This window comes from Linepithema humile, chromosome 6 (genome assembly GCF_040581485.1).
Source record: "Linepithema humile isolate Giens D197 chromosome 6, Lhum_UNIL_v1.0, whole genome shotgun sequence".
Lineage (NCBI taxonomy): Eukaryota > Metazoa > Arthropoda > Insecta > Hymenoptera > Formicidae > Linepithema > Linepithema humile.
In genome coordinates this window covers 6,913,552-6,928,611 of record NC_090133.1, presented here as the reverse complement: position 1 = coordinate 6,928,611, position 15,060 = coordinate 6,913,552, and the positions used below count along the sequence as shown (strand labels likewise).

Genomic DNA, 15,060 nt, shown 5'->3' with positions numbered 1-15,060 from the left:
GTGCGCACGGGCAAAAATTCGATGAACCGTTGCGATCTCATCTACGGAAATTCGCCGGGCTTGAAATATAAATGTCTCGCGTCGCCGAAATATCCCGTGCATTTAATAATAATTATTAAAAAAATGCGACGATGCGTTTTATCGACGATATAAGCGGATCTCACAGATGCAGCTGCTTTTGCTCGCAATCAGTGCTACAATGACGCTCCATCTTTCGCGGTCTGTGCTAAAGTTTCCTACATCGTCTGGTGTTTACCCGCCGTAATACACACGTTCGCACACGTAACAATACGATCTGTATCACCGCTATACCGCTCGCAATTTTCTCCGAGCAAACACTCGGAATGGAAAGATGGAAATCAGGACCGCGCGTAAAAAAGTTTCCGCACTCGACCACCTGTCTTCAGACTTGGCCGCGTTATATCCCGCATATAGAGCAACAGTATTAGAATTTTTCTCAACTCCATTATTATCGAATGATTCAATTAACAAGCTATTTAACGATTGACTCTTGATATTTTCGTTAGAAAAATATCGATCTTAAATTCTATAAAGAACTCGAACCGAAAATATCCGGCGACTTTAAATTACTTTATATAACTAAGCTGACTGTTGACCTGTCTAAAAAAAGAAAGAAATAAAATAAATGCATTTTCGCGGAGAAGTTCACCGTGAGTCGCTACAGCCCTGGATATAAGCCATTACCGCGAGGCACATGGGCACTCTCGTCCTTCTCTTCTCGCGCTCTGCTCTCTCGCTTCCTGTTTCTCTCCCCGGCTCTCGTCAGGCGGGGTGGCAGATAACATTGCTGCATGACACCGCTGCTCTTGGTACAACTACTCGAGTACCGGAGAGCGGTAGATACCTACCTACCTACCTACCTACCTACGGGCCACACAGTCAAGCGACTTAGTGCGCTCGCTCGCGTATACATGCAAGTCGCACGTACACGGGCGCGCAGCCGGCACCGCTAACAGAACGTCCATAACTGCAACGGAGCGGCGGCGTTACCGAGAGCTGTGCGCGCAGTGCATTAGGACTGGGTTACGACAGTAAATTTTCACTACCGTGCGGAGTTCTAATGGCCGGGTATGCAGCTGGTTTCAGTGGCCTCGAGTCGTTCTCTCCCTCTTCCACCTTCCTCATCTCGCTCCCTCTTCCGTCCTATCTATCCTCCCGTTCGCTCCTTCTTGTTTCTCTCTCTCTCTCTCTCTCTCTCTCTCTCTCTTTCTTTCTCTCTCGTACCGTCTCGTTCAACGGCGCGCGGAAAAGCAGGAAAGGAAATTGAGCGCGAGGGAGAAAGCTCTAGCACGCCGAGAGATGAACAGAGAGATAGACGGGGAGAGAAACAAGTTGTTCGCGGTTCTTCGGTGCGGGAAACGTTCGGCCTCGTCGAGATCCCTTTAATATCGTCGCTGCCTCTCTTCGCGCGCACAAGCGCAACGGAGCCTGTAGCAGCGGAAGGGAATCGCGCGCGTCGAAAGAGACGCGAGCGATCGCGATAGTTTTGCCGCCGTTCTGCTTTATTCGATTGCCTTCTCTAGCGGACTGATGTTAATTACGACCATGATTCGGTCAAATCGAACGCACGATTCCGCGATTAGGATGACACAGGGGAAATTGCGAAACGAAGATGTCCGAGCCACTGCGGCCGATAGCGTAACGGCGCGCGATAACGAGTAAAATATTGCGTTGCATTATGAAAAAAAAAAAAAAAAAAAAAAAAAAAAAAAAGAGAGAAAGAGGAAAAAAATACATTTTTACGACGCACCAACGCGAACATGAACGGCGGTATATCTATTGTTTGATAACGATAGTCGACGCGTCGGGTTGCATTTGCGATCGTTCCGCCGGTGTTTTCTCGTTGTTAAAATCGTAACGCGGATCTTTGGAATACGAGGCGAGGCTTAACAGCCGACTCCGTCGGTGGGCCATGGCACGAGACGATTACCGGTGCGTTACCGCGCTCGGCTTATCGGCGCCGCCGTAAGCCGACGATTGTTTCGTAACGACGACGATGAGTTTTCAGAATGCTGAACTAACGCGCGACTAATGGCGGGATCGACTCAGCGCGAAGAAAAATGGGAAATAATTGCTGCGGTCGAGCGGGGCCGTATCGTCGTCCTCGTGCATGATTAATGACTGCGTTAAGTCAGCCGAGTACAAAGTCGAGTTTCTGTACTCACCACGGCGCTTTCAGTAATTATCGGATCGCTCCGCCAGCTGATTAGAGAGAAGACGATCGAACGTCGCGATTGAGAGAATACAGAACCGACGAAATCTAAATTTATCGGGGGAGATTGCGGTTCGTAAACACGCTCGCGTTGTTAAAAAGCGTCTTGGAAGTGATAGAACAGGATACCCCGGCGAGGCAGCCGCCAATATCGTTGTAACATAAGTTAGACTGCGAGGGAGCGAGCGCAAGAATGAGAGAGCCACCCGGACTTTGTTAGGCCATAATAGCGCAGCCCGCAGGGAGAGGACAGAAGTCTGGAAAGACTCTCCTCCGTCTGGTCCATTCGCCCCCGTCGAGCGAGCGAGCGAGCGAAAAAAGCTCAGCCGAGGAGAGCCTCGACGAGTAGGCATACCCCTACGTACTCTCCTTTCTCTCCTCTCGAGTTTTGTTTTTCCGGTCCCCCGAGAGATACCGGACACACACATACACACACACACACACACACACACACACAGGCTGGGTTAAAAAAGAGAAAGACCGAGAGCAAGGGAGAACGAGGCTTGGCGTGGGTGGTCAATAGTTTTGCTCTCTCGGTTCGAGTCCACGTGGACTGAACGAGCGTACGTCGTGCGCCGCCGCGCGACGCTGCCGTGCCGAAGCGGCGCGCCGATTGGTCCAGGTCGCGACGCCATTGGCTGTTTTTAAAAGCGGCAGCGTGCTGCGCGGAAAGAGGGGTACGTTGCTTAAGAACCGGGAGGATCGATTGGACAAGTCGGGCGAACGGCGCACGCGGTTGGCGCGGCAGTCCACGTGGACTGTTCGCTTCGAACGCCGAGAAGCGCGCCGAAGAGGGGGTCACGCTCGGGCCACCCCGACGGTAAGGTCGTCGGGGTGGAAAACGCTCAAATGGGGTGGTTTAACGCGAAGCTCGGTGCCAGAAGGACCCGCCACCGTGAGGGTCTCTACGCCTCTCCCCGCTTGTCCCGCATCCCTGTCCCCTCATCCGCTCTCCCGCCAGCCCTTCTTTCCCTTCCGGACCCGTGGGGCTCCGGGCTCGTCGAAACAACGTAACGACCAGCGAAATTAGGTAATTCGGCCTCGTAATAATGCGTCGCCGCGCCACCGTCCTTACCCCCTATCCTCTTTTCTCCTCCTCGCGCGCACCCGGTAATGAATCGGGCACGATGGAAATTAGGGGCTTGCCGGACGCTTCTCTCGCTCTCCCTCTCTCTCTCTCTCTTTCTCTCTCTCTTTTTCTCTTTTTCCCTCCTTCTCTCTTTCCCGCCCTTCTCTTCCCATTCCTTTCCCGTCCCGCGCCCGGCTAACTTTCTTCGATGTTTGTTAAATGCGTCCGGGCCGCGGGAGGTGTGTAATCTGTACCGCGAATTCAGACGAGTTTCCAACTTTCGAACCGGAATCTTATCTCTCCTCGCGATCGCGCGACTGTTTATTACGAGCAGCGCTCGCTTGCTCGCTCGGCCGTGCCGTCAATTACTCGGAGCGTAAAGTGAGCGCGAGCGCGCGCGCATCTGCGATCGATGATTCGGTGTATAGGACCTTTCGCTCACCGTCGCTCGACTCGCAAAATGAACGTTATCGGAACAAGATCTGTCTCCGCCTACCTACAGACCGAGTTTCTCGTCTTCGTCTCACCTTGTTGAGAAGATGGAGAAAGATAGAGAGAGGGAGAGAGAGAGAGAGACAAACACAAAGAAAAAGAGAGAAATACGTTCTGTGGAAGAGGATTACTCGCGACACGGGTAGGTGGTGCCGCCTTTTGTTTCTTCCTTACCGCTTCCTTTTCCTCGCTTTTTATCCGTTGTCTCGGGGAACGCGATAAGAAAGATGATGCGTCGGCGAAATTCGATACTTCGAATTCGCTGCCTCGCACCTGCCCGCCGACCCGCGATCGCCCGGTTACCACAAAGCGCGTAGTAATGAATGAACTCAGCATTACGCGCGTTGTTCGCTTCGTTTACGTTCCTTCTTTTGTCTCTCCTCCTTTCTTCACCGCAACATCGGATGGGCTCAGTCTCCGATTTCCAAGTGTCACCAAACGCTTTTTCGCGAGGACGACGGCATTTGTGCCGGAAAGTGTGCCTGCAAAATCACGCGATTAAATAACCGCTTATCAAGCAAAGCCGAAACAATGTCACATAATTGAGCTAATACGGTAGTTGTACTAGATAATGCCAGAACTAGCCACTATTCAAATGACATAGCGATATTAGTGATTATAATTGCATTACGGTATAATTTGTCAAAACTCAATTAAATAGACTCGTATTGTTTTCGCGCACATATTATTGGTTTGCGCTTTTACGTCACATTCCATTAGCCTAAATCCCATTAGTCTCTCTCTCTCTTTCTCTCTCTCTCTCCCCCCCCCCCTCTCTCTCTCTCTAAAAAAAATTACAGACTCACGTCGCTTTCGAAGTAACCAAGTAAATTATATTTGCACGCTCGAGATACTCTTCTACGAGAAATTAATCGTTCGTTTTTCTTACCGTATATTTCCTCTCTATTTCCAGTCGGTACCATACGCGTACACCGCAAACTGTACTCTCTCCCTCTCTCCCTCTCTCTTTTTCTCTCTCTCTCTTTCTCTTTCTCTTTCATTTACCGGTTTCGCACGGTGGAATATCACGAGGACCGTGTTTCGCCTCCTCTTTTGCGAGCGCGTCCAAAGTTTCTCGCTGTCTCGCTCACGCCGATCCCGTCTCGCGGAGCGAAGCCGGGCCGAAAAAAGTTTATCGCAAAATGGCTGCCCGTATTTACGTGATTCGGGGGCGGAGGCTTTTTCCAAGCTTCCTCCACCTACTGTATACCGCCGCTGCCGCCGCTCCGCGACTCGATGGGTAGTGCAACGGCGCGGAGCCGGAACGACCCAACTGCCGAGAAAGCTTTTGCATAATAAAACAGCCTGTACTTTCTCCTACTCCCGACTCTTCTTCTCTCTCTCTTTCTCTCCTCCGCTCGCCCCATCCCTGTCCCGACGACGCAACCATAGCTACCGACCTTCTCCCTTTCTCCCTTTTCTCGTCTCCTCTGCGTCCGCTTCTCTTCCATTTACTCCCTCACTCTCTCTTTCCCTATTTTCTCTTATTCGCCCTCTCCCTTCGACCTACAGGAAGAAAAAGTATTGGTACAGTACACCTGTGCCGTCGGCCGAATCGTAAAAAAGGGGGAGAAACGTCGATTTCGAGGGGGCGGGAAGGGAGTAGTAGCGGCGGGGAAAATGGCGTCAGCTTCCTACACGTTTTCCGACTACGTCGCCGCGCCGCGGAAAGAGCAGTATACGAAAGGGACAAACCGCTGGAAAAACTGTTACGGCGGCAACGACGACGACGGGAGCGGATCGTTTCGACGTTATAATATCCGGCGAGATTAACGTTATCTGCCGCCGCGCTCGCGTTCGGGCTTTTTAACGGTCGTAAATATTCCGTTTTAAAAAGCACGGCTACGATTTTTCGCGCACGGTTGCTCGTCGCCGCGTTTTCCAGGCTATGCGCCTAATATAGCGATTTCATTCGGCTATTCGAGAAAGAGAGAGAGAGAGAGAGAGAGAGGGAGGGGGGGTGTGGAAAAGGGAAAAAGAGAGTATATGCTTGTATACGCCACCATATAAATCTAAAGGTACACGCGACGGACTGCAAATTACGTAGCGACGGCAGTCCGTTTTTATTCCGCTTAATTCGTTCGAAATTGCGCTCCAGAGCCGCATAATCGCGTCGCGCAACGTCTGGATAATGTAGAGACGGCAGCGCACGCGGCGGACATGGGATACACGCTCCGAGAGTATTACAGTGTACGGTATTATAGCGTTAATTTGGGCGCCGCTTAAGAGGAATCGGGAGACAAAATTACCAGCCGCGCGCTAAGCCGCTCGAAGTAATGCAACAAAAAAGTTGCACCGTGAAATGCGCATAAAATAAAGGAGCATTGACAGAAGTCGTAATCATTATTATTCAGCGCGCCGAGATAAGTTCTCTCGAGATACAAAGATCGTAAGGAAAAATTCCACCGATTGCAGAGATTCATCCGTCCATCCATGCTGACGTAGCAGATAAATAACGGATAAAGAAATGATAAATATAAGTTAGGAAAATTACTGCGAGATAAATTACTATTATACAACCGAAATATTTTTGATCCGACGCGGTCATTCGGGTTTGGCTCTGAAGCTATCACTTTGTCGCTCTTCGAATTAGCTATCGCGCCGATAATTGATTTCGAAATCTTCCCAGATTCCATGAATCTTCGTTTCAGACGAGACAGAAAGTGCGTAATGTATGTATGTATATTCGTATGCGGAACGCAACGCTAACTCATCGTTATCACGAAACGGTTGGCCATTATTTTGTCCGATGATGCCCCGCGATTCTCTCCTCCCCTCTCTCTTTCCCTCTCGCCCTCTCTTTCTCCTCGTAATATCTTGCTCGCGCAGTGTGCGTGCTCTCGGGTCGGGCGGGAAACGCGTGCGCGTGTGTACACCACGGTGGTTAATTTCCAGTCAAATTTCATTACTTGACCGCGGCGAGCGGGTAGATGGCCCGTGTGCGAGCCCTCGTTCTCGCCCCCGCAAGCGGGGATGGCGGCCAACATTATTGTTGCACAGTTGTCCACTGTCAGGGCCGTAAAATGGAGACGCGAGGCCGCGGTATTATTAATGATCGCCCGTTCACCGTATCACGGCCTCAATCCCGCGCGCGTCTTCGCGCGTCTCCCCTTTTATCTTCCTTTTTTTTTCATCCTTCGTCGCCATTTATGCAGACTGGTCGCGCGAATTAAACTTGATGATGCGCGAAATTCTCAATTACCGATACATGCGCGTTAAACGGGAATGAGAATGAGATTGAAAATTATCAGCCAGAAATGGGGGGAGGGGAAGGTGGAAAACAATAATCTTTCATCTCGTATCTGGCAATAGCCGTTCATTTTTCACCGTGTGATCTTTTTCGGGAGAATATGATACCTGATATTTGTCACGATAATGAAACCGTCGTGCGCTTAAAAACCTCAATTTCATCCTGAAATATTCTTACGCTCGGCGATCGCGTTTTATGCATGCAGCTTGCTCGAATTCGCGACGACGTTGTCCGTAATTTCGCTGTTACTACACAGAACGTGATTGTCACGTTTTAAGCGTATTTCTGCGACACCCGTGTGTTATTGTAGAATGATAACAAAGGTAGCAACGGTGGTCTCGTCGCGTTGTGATTGTCGGGCGGGCCGTATAAAAGCCGAGCACGGCTGGCAGGCCACGAAATGCCGGTCGCCGATAATAATTTAACTGGGAGTCGAATTAGAACTGGGATAACAACGGTTTCCGGACGAGCCCGTCCACAAATACGCCATATACAGCCGCATACGTGCGCGCGGCTCGTCGGATCTTTCGAAACATTTATGTGCCGTTGTGTACGTTCATTACGACTGTAATCGATCGAGTCCGACCGCCGGCTCGCTCGCTCGCTCGTTCTCCCTCTCTTTTTCTCATTCTCGCTATTTCTCTCCCGTCCCGTGATGCCGTTTAATAAATATCAATTTAGTTCCGAAGGCGATTTTCATATAATGCCGACAGTAATTATCCGCAATGTCTCTCGGACCGATGTTCCCTTTCGAGTAAAATCGTTTTAATTCGCGTTTTAACGCTATTTTAATGCGCGATCGAGCATTTCCGCAGTCTTGAATACTTTTACAAAGCTTCTACTTACATGTCGCGCGATCACGGGACAATAGTAATTACAAATTAATAATTATTACGCGCTACTAATCGCGTAATAATGTGATAAATTTACGCTATTAATTATTTATCTGATGCTCGTTACTACCCGTGAAATTATTTTCGACCGGAAAATTCTCTATGATCAAAATTGCTTGCTTAGTCGCGATATTTTCTGCGAATATAGGAAGTACCAGGGAACGGAAAGTGAATCGACCCCTCTTTACAAGGAGCAAGGATATATATATACATACGGAAATACGTATATATTTAACATATATATATATATATACCGTAGGGCGCATAAATCATTTCACCACTCGTTCAGGGTAATTGGCGCGTGCTGCGATAATGGTATCCAAAGAGAATTCGTTATGATACACCGAAGCTTTTACAGGTCTCCCTCTCTCTCAACACCCACCCCGCCGTGTATCTCGATCCAGTTTCTCGCTCATCCCTCTCGATAACAACTTGCCGTACGACAAAACTCGAACGATGTAATTTCGCTCGCGCGCGGAATCGCGTATCTTACGGTACGGCGAAATTAATAACGAGCCCGCGTTCAAAAATGTATGTTCAGGAATAAAGCGTCGCTGAGAGGGAGACACACGATAGATCTTTGGCGAATTCGAGACGTTCCTTTTTCGCTTTTACGCTTCTCCTTCGGTCCTCGCTCCCGCCGCGCCCTTCCTCTTCTTCTTCTTACCTCAGGATTCCCCTCGGCCATTTCGCAAACCTTGTGCACTCCTCTCGAATTAAGTGAAATCGGCCCGGAGGAAGAACGCCCGTGCTTGAGCTCTAAGTCGAAGAGGAGAGAGAGAAAAAAAAAGGGAAGATAGAAGAGGCGAGAGCTGAAAGGAGGAGAAAAGTAATCTTTCGGCCCCGGCGTTTCCAATCGACTTCATTCTCCTCCGCTCGTCGTCGTTCCGCCGCTCTCCTCTTTGGCCCTCCTGTGGCCCCGAGCATTTTCTCACGCGAAAACATTTCTACCGTCGTATTTCTAGAAAGGGAAGCGTGTAAATAGCGAGGATGACGCGGCGCTCTTCTACTTAGCGATCGGAGTCACGGTAATTTACCGTCGAACGCCGGTCCCTTTCCCGTAATTCCTCGGTAAGCGCTCTCGGAGCATAGTAATTTCCGTAACTTACCGATAAATCATCGAAATAGCAAGGAAGGTGCTTATTTTTAGCAACGTATAATTTTTATCGCAGTCGTATAAGTTTAAAGACACATTTCCTTTCTCTATAAATTATCGCGTGCGAGGAGCGTAGTTAAAATAATTTCTGTCAATAGAAATATATAAGAGAGAGATATGTGAAAAATAAGGCGGCATTCCTGGAGTTTGCGGATAGCAGTAGCGATTTAAAAATACGTCGCCGCATATTCATGCGGCGTCCGAGTTTTCTCAGATTCAAAAATTCACAGGAGCCAAAGTATCGCGTGCGTCGAATCCGAGTACACGAGAAGCAAAGCGCTGTTATCGCGAGCCTACTACGCCTCCCGGCTTCGTGGAAGCCGCGAGAAGTCGAAATCTCGAATTAATTAGACGGCGTTACATAATTCATGACACGATCGGCCGACCGGCCGGCCGGCCGGTCGAGTCGAGCCGGGTCGAGCTCTGACTGGCTTTTTACATAATGCGTGCGTCGATCTTTTTCTCGGAGGTGTCCGGCCGGCAACCGAGCGGAAGATTGTTTTTCGCACGCACGAGTTGCCTCGACACACGCGAGGCCCGCCCGGGCGTCCCCCTTCCCTTCCTCTTACCATTTCGAGGATCGTATCCTCGACGAATCGATACACGTACCATGCCACTGCGAAGAGAGAGAAAAACAAGATGGGAGAAAGAGGGAGACTTGAAACGCAAATATTTGACGGCAATCTTTCCGCCGTAAATCTGTCTATCTTTCGCGATTCGTGTTTTGGTTTCGCGACGTTCGGGACGCGCGTTTCAAGCGTACGCGCTTCGCTTCGTCGAATCGCATCGGTGGTGCAACACGAGTGGTAGCGGCGGCAACGGCGTATTGTGTCACCCTCTGTGTAGCCGAGATAATCGATGAATGATTATCCAATCGTGGCTAATGCGGAAACTATCCGTTTAATTACGTTTAGTGCCTCGAACCCACGTCGCAATCCGCTGGCTTCGAGCTATACGCGCGCTTGCTCGTCGACGTAGGCCGAAAGGGGGATGGTGTTGCCGCATCCCCCTTTCGCGTATGCGGCAGTCCATGATAGTGGTAGGTACACGCTTGTACGCTTGTACGATGTCTGTCGGAAGCGGAAGGCGGACGGACCGGGGGGGTTGGGACGACGAGGGTGAGCGCGAGAGGAGGAGACGAGAAGGGCGCACATTGGCTTTGCCGGCGCGCTACGAGCAACGAGGGAGGCGGCGCGGATAGCTTTGGAAAGGGGTTGGCTACCTCATAGCCAGAATTGAGCCGCGACCGCCTAACTGACGTAATCAAGTGTTCGCCAGTGGTACTCAAACGTTCTCGGGAGTGCCGTTTCGCGACATGCGATTATCTAAGCTGCGAAAATTTGCCCATGTTTCGTCACGGCGAGGAGAAAAAATATATTTTCTCGCGCGACGCGACAATTCACGATCAAACTAAGGTTTGAAACGAAAATTTAGAAATGCATAAAATAGAAACGTCAAATCGGGTAAATTGCGCAATCTTCGCTTGTCGCACGCACGATTTCTCTCTACGCGCGGTGCGAAGCGATGCGGCAATAGTTCCGCGCGGTTATTAGTTAAGCTTAATTGTTTCTGTTGGACAGGCGTCGGCCGTGTTGTTTACAAGGTGTACGCGCGTGGGCAGCGGGCAAACGTGCCGAGGAACACGCGCACGTCCGCGGACAGGCCAACTAGCGCGCGAGACACGCGCGACACGCGGGGTACACGATCGTTGCGAATAGCTAGATGAATGCGGCGCGTATCGACACTCACTGCGCGCTGGCGTGGGTGGATGGATTCGATGCTCGTATCGTGTATCGCATTGCGTCGAGCCGCGTCGCGACGCTGTAACTTGTTCATTTCGGTGTCGCGGCCGCTGTCGGTTGGCTCGACAGCGCCGATCGACTTTTTGCCATCGCCGATATTGCCGGGTGAACTCGATAAATATTCTCCGCTGGCAGAACTTGAGTCTGATGCCTTGAAACGTTAAATCTGTGCATATTGCCTGTGCATGTTCTAATCTTCTTTCTCCTTTTTTCCATAATATAAATACATACCTACTTTATTTTAAATATGAGAAGGTAAAGAAGGGTGAAGCTGAAATAGAAAAATTTCAAAAGCATAGCGGAAGTATAAAAAAGTATGACCAGTGAGAAAATATATAAGCTATACGATAATGTATTTTTATTTTAAAGATGAAGAAGTAAAAACAGATGAAACTAAACTAGGAAAGTTTAAAAAAAAAAGTGTAAATAAATAGAAAAAAAGATAGGAACCGAGACACGCTATAATGCATTTTGAATGCGCAAAATTAGAATTTGGTTTGTGGAAATTAGAATTTAATGGTAGAATAAAATTGGAACGTGACTGTAGCTAATTTTATTTAATTTCTTTCGTTTAATTCTATTATTATACTATTTTTCTTGCATTCTCTCCAATAATACTAACGTAATAATAATACAGTTCGTTCGCAAATAGTCCGCTTCGAGAACCGTTTCTTGTTCGTTCTTTTCATTCATCAAAAGGAGAAAAAAAGACTAGCGCGACAATAGGAGCGCGAGATCGCCGTCGATGGCTATCGTTAGGCATTCTCGAGGAAATCGCGCGCGCGCTCGCTCGCGCTGGGCTGGATATACATATCGGAGCCGATATAAATAGCCGCGTGTGTGCATTGCGTGTGTCGCCGTGTCTCCTCGCGTCGCACCCCCCGAGTAAACGAACCACCCGCGGAGCTCCCGTCGGTCACGGGCATTGAAATAAACAAACAAGCATTGGGAGCAATATCCCGCTCCGTCAATATTTGCTCGACGGTTAGTCGACTCGAGCGAGAGAGCGAGCGAGCGAGAGATCCCGCTTACTACGCGTTGCCGACGTCTCCGTCGCCGCCTCCGCCTTCTTCCTTCTGCCGCCGTCGCTCTCTGCGATGTGTACCGGCACCTTCGTCTCGAGCAACACACCCGCTTCCACCGCCTGTAAACGCCCGAGGGCTTCGAGTTGCGGCGGCGGGGAAGCGGGCGGGACGAGTGGGGCGAGGCGGGGCAGAGTAAACGGCAATGTAAACGCCACGTTTACATTTACGTGTTTGCCGAGCAACTCAAATATTTCGTGCAGCCTGAGTGTCCGTTTCTTCGTGTGTGAAAGTCTACGATGCGCGATGGTTTCGCGGCACGCAACGTTTGCCGAGATAGAGAGAGAGAGAGAGAGAAAGAGAATTCCCTCCCTTCCTGTCGACTTATTTATCCTTCCACCAAATAATCTTTTCTTTTTTCTTCTTTTTTTTGTTCCAGCAACAAGCAATCGATGCCGCGTGATCATCTTCGAGCTTCCTCGTCGGGAATGGAAATCGAAGGCAGCAGGCCGACGAGACGGAGGCGGCGCACATCGAGGACTTAAGGTAAGTCCTTCATGGAAAATTCAAAGTTTTTCATTAGCGTCTCCGCTCTCGACGGCGGAAAGTTTCGGCTGGAGTGCCCGCGACGACATGGCGCATATTTCATATATTATTTTGCACGACAAGGAGGTTGATGGCCTCTCCGCGGCATAGGGGGTGTAAGTACGTACGTACGTACGTACGTACGTACCGTACGTAGTACTATTACAGTATTTCGAACGAGCGCGAGTGAGCGAGCGAACGTCACTGCCGGCGGGTGTTTGCGCAACCCTCTTTCATACTACACCCTGCGGCCCTCCATCGCCCGCTCGAACAAAGAACACCGTGCCCTACCTCGCCGCACCGAGCGCGCCTCCGGCGTTAATATTTTAAGCACACTTTTCTTCCACCGTACGTCCCGTTCTCGCCCCCTGCGCCCTCCCGTCCGCCCCCTCGAGTCTTTTCGCTTTTCTCGCTCGTTGTTCTCCTTCTCTCCGCGGAGAAGCCACTGCGGAAGGGAAGCAGGCGGTGCTTCGTTCGTTCGTTCGTTCGTTGCCCGATCTGAAAGCGTCGTCGCGGTGGTAGTCGGCGACGACGAAGAGAATCCAGGGGGACGAAGAGAGCCGGGAGAGATAGAGGATCGGGGGAAAAAGAGGGACTGAATTTTGCAAGGCAAATTAAGTGTGCGGTTTTACGACAGCGGCTTTCACACCGTCCTCCCGGCTCTCCGCGCCGCGTCTTGCCACGTCCCGCACCTGCGAACCCGAAGGGGGTGTTTAAAGAGAACCCCCTGCCCGTTTGCGCGCCCGAGGGTGCCTCGTCGCTATTACGTAGACAACATTTTTGCGTCCCGCGTGCGCCGAAGATGTTCCCGATTAATCGTGAAAGCCGAGCGAGGGGAAAGGAAGACAGAGGGAAAGAAGGAGACAGCGCGCTGTCTCTCGCGCGCATTATTACCCCGAAAGGTTCTGCAGATTGTCTCGAGGAAATACAATCCCCTCAACGGAAATTTCATTCGCCCTTGATTTATTTGGGCACGGGAGTTCTGCAGGAACGATTCATTAAGTCGCATTAAGTTATCGCGATTATCTCAATCCAACTAATCATCGCGAACTCTTTCTTTCGCGAGTCGATTCGATCGAGATGAAAAGCCGCGACCCTCCGCGCAAAGTCGATCGATAGAGGCGCACTTATGCCGACATCAAATATAGCTCGCAAGCACGAGGCGAGCATTTTGCTCGAGGTACACTCCGGTGTATCCACGTGTATCCGTACCGCGCTGCCGGTCATACGTATGAATAAATCGCGAGCGTGGTTAAGAAGTCATAGAGGAGGAGGCAGAAGAGAGTCGCTCTTCGTTCAAAGTTTTATGGACTCCTCCGGCACGACACGGCTTCTTTTCCGCGCCACGTCACTATCTTTCGCCGCAAATATCAGGCTCGTCCGGCGGTGTACCGGTGAATCTTCAAGCGAGTTACGCGATGTGAAAAATTTCAAAGTGCCCCGACGTCGAGGAGAGGCGAACACAACGAACGAACGTGTCCGCGAACGTGAGAAGGAACGCCGAGGGAAATTCAACAACCTTATCGTATCCCGTTTTCGCGGCAACGGTTCACCGCCGCATGCAAATCGCCGATTTTCGCCGATAACGGCGCGACACGGCGCTTCCTCGCGCTCGTGTTATGTGAAAAAAGCGCACTATCGTATAATGCAATGATAATGCGCGCCGGTATCGCGTTCGGCCTCGCTCACGGGACTCGGCTGACGGCCGCCGGGTGTATGAATATCCGGCCGAAGGCAAGTCAATCGCGAGCTCGCAGGTGCGCGTATCTCAAAGGCTGCGTGTTCGTAAATTCTCTATCGTTTCCACCATCATCCACCTTCTCGCGCGGGCGCGGATATAGCTCCTAGACGGTGTGTTCCGGGGTCGTCGAACCCGTGCGCGCGATCCTGCCGACGACGAGTTCACTTTCGATCTCTCGAGCTGCTGTCTGCCGCTAGCCGCCGCTCGGCAGAGCTATAGCACGCGCGATCGTTCAAAACTCAGCCGACGTCGCTCATTAAACTATCACAAGTTCCCGGTCTGAAAGAGCGCAGCTGCGGTCGGATAACTTGCCGCCCCGCGCTACGGCCGTGACATTTTGTCATTAAAAAAAGATCTCTTAAAGGCGACATGACGCTGCGACATCAAGTTGATTTTTTTCTCCCTTTGTCAACTTTGTTTGGAAATATTAAATATTTCGGTAGTTTGTATTAAAAAGTTTGAATTTCAGAAAGAAATCACTTTTCCAAGCTGACTTTGTCGATGTTTTAACGAGAAAAAAAGTCGACTCTAAATTTGTTGGCAAAATTTCTCGCGAAATTTAATGACTGCGATATTTTGAAACACCGTGTACACAGATACCGTTCGCTCCTCCGGTTTGTTTAACGTGCGACCTCACGCGATCGGACAATTTTCGCACATTCGTCCGACATCACGATCTCTCTGGATGGAGTGTGTTGCGCGACCCTGAAGTGTTTTTGCCGAGCTGTGCGGTTTCACCGCTTGGCAATCTCCGATGCGAATGCGCCGCGGCGTATTTCATAAATCCGGCTCGTGTATCCGCTACGTATCTTCCTCT

General features: G+C 50.4%; 1 protein-coding gene across 8 annotated transcripts in view; it reads left to right on the top strand.

The window, feature by feature from the left end:
- Positions 1–15,060, top strand: part of LOC105678312 (protein groucho) — a 121,117-nt gene that overhangs the window by 4,773 nt on the left and 101,284 nt on the right. For 7 of the 8 annotated variants that reach the window (XM_067357905.1, XM_067357906.1, XM_067357911.1 and 4 more), the window contains exon 2: positions 12,357–12,463. The exons of the other annotated variant lie outside the window; for it this stretch is intronic. In XM_067357905.1, the coding sequence (XP_067214006.1) occupies positions 12,357–12,463 (107 nt within the window). The remainder of the gene's footprint in view (positions 1–12,356; positions 12,464–15,060) is intronic. 8 annotated transcript variants of the gene reach the window in all.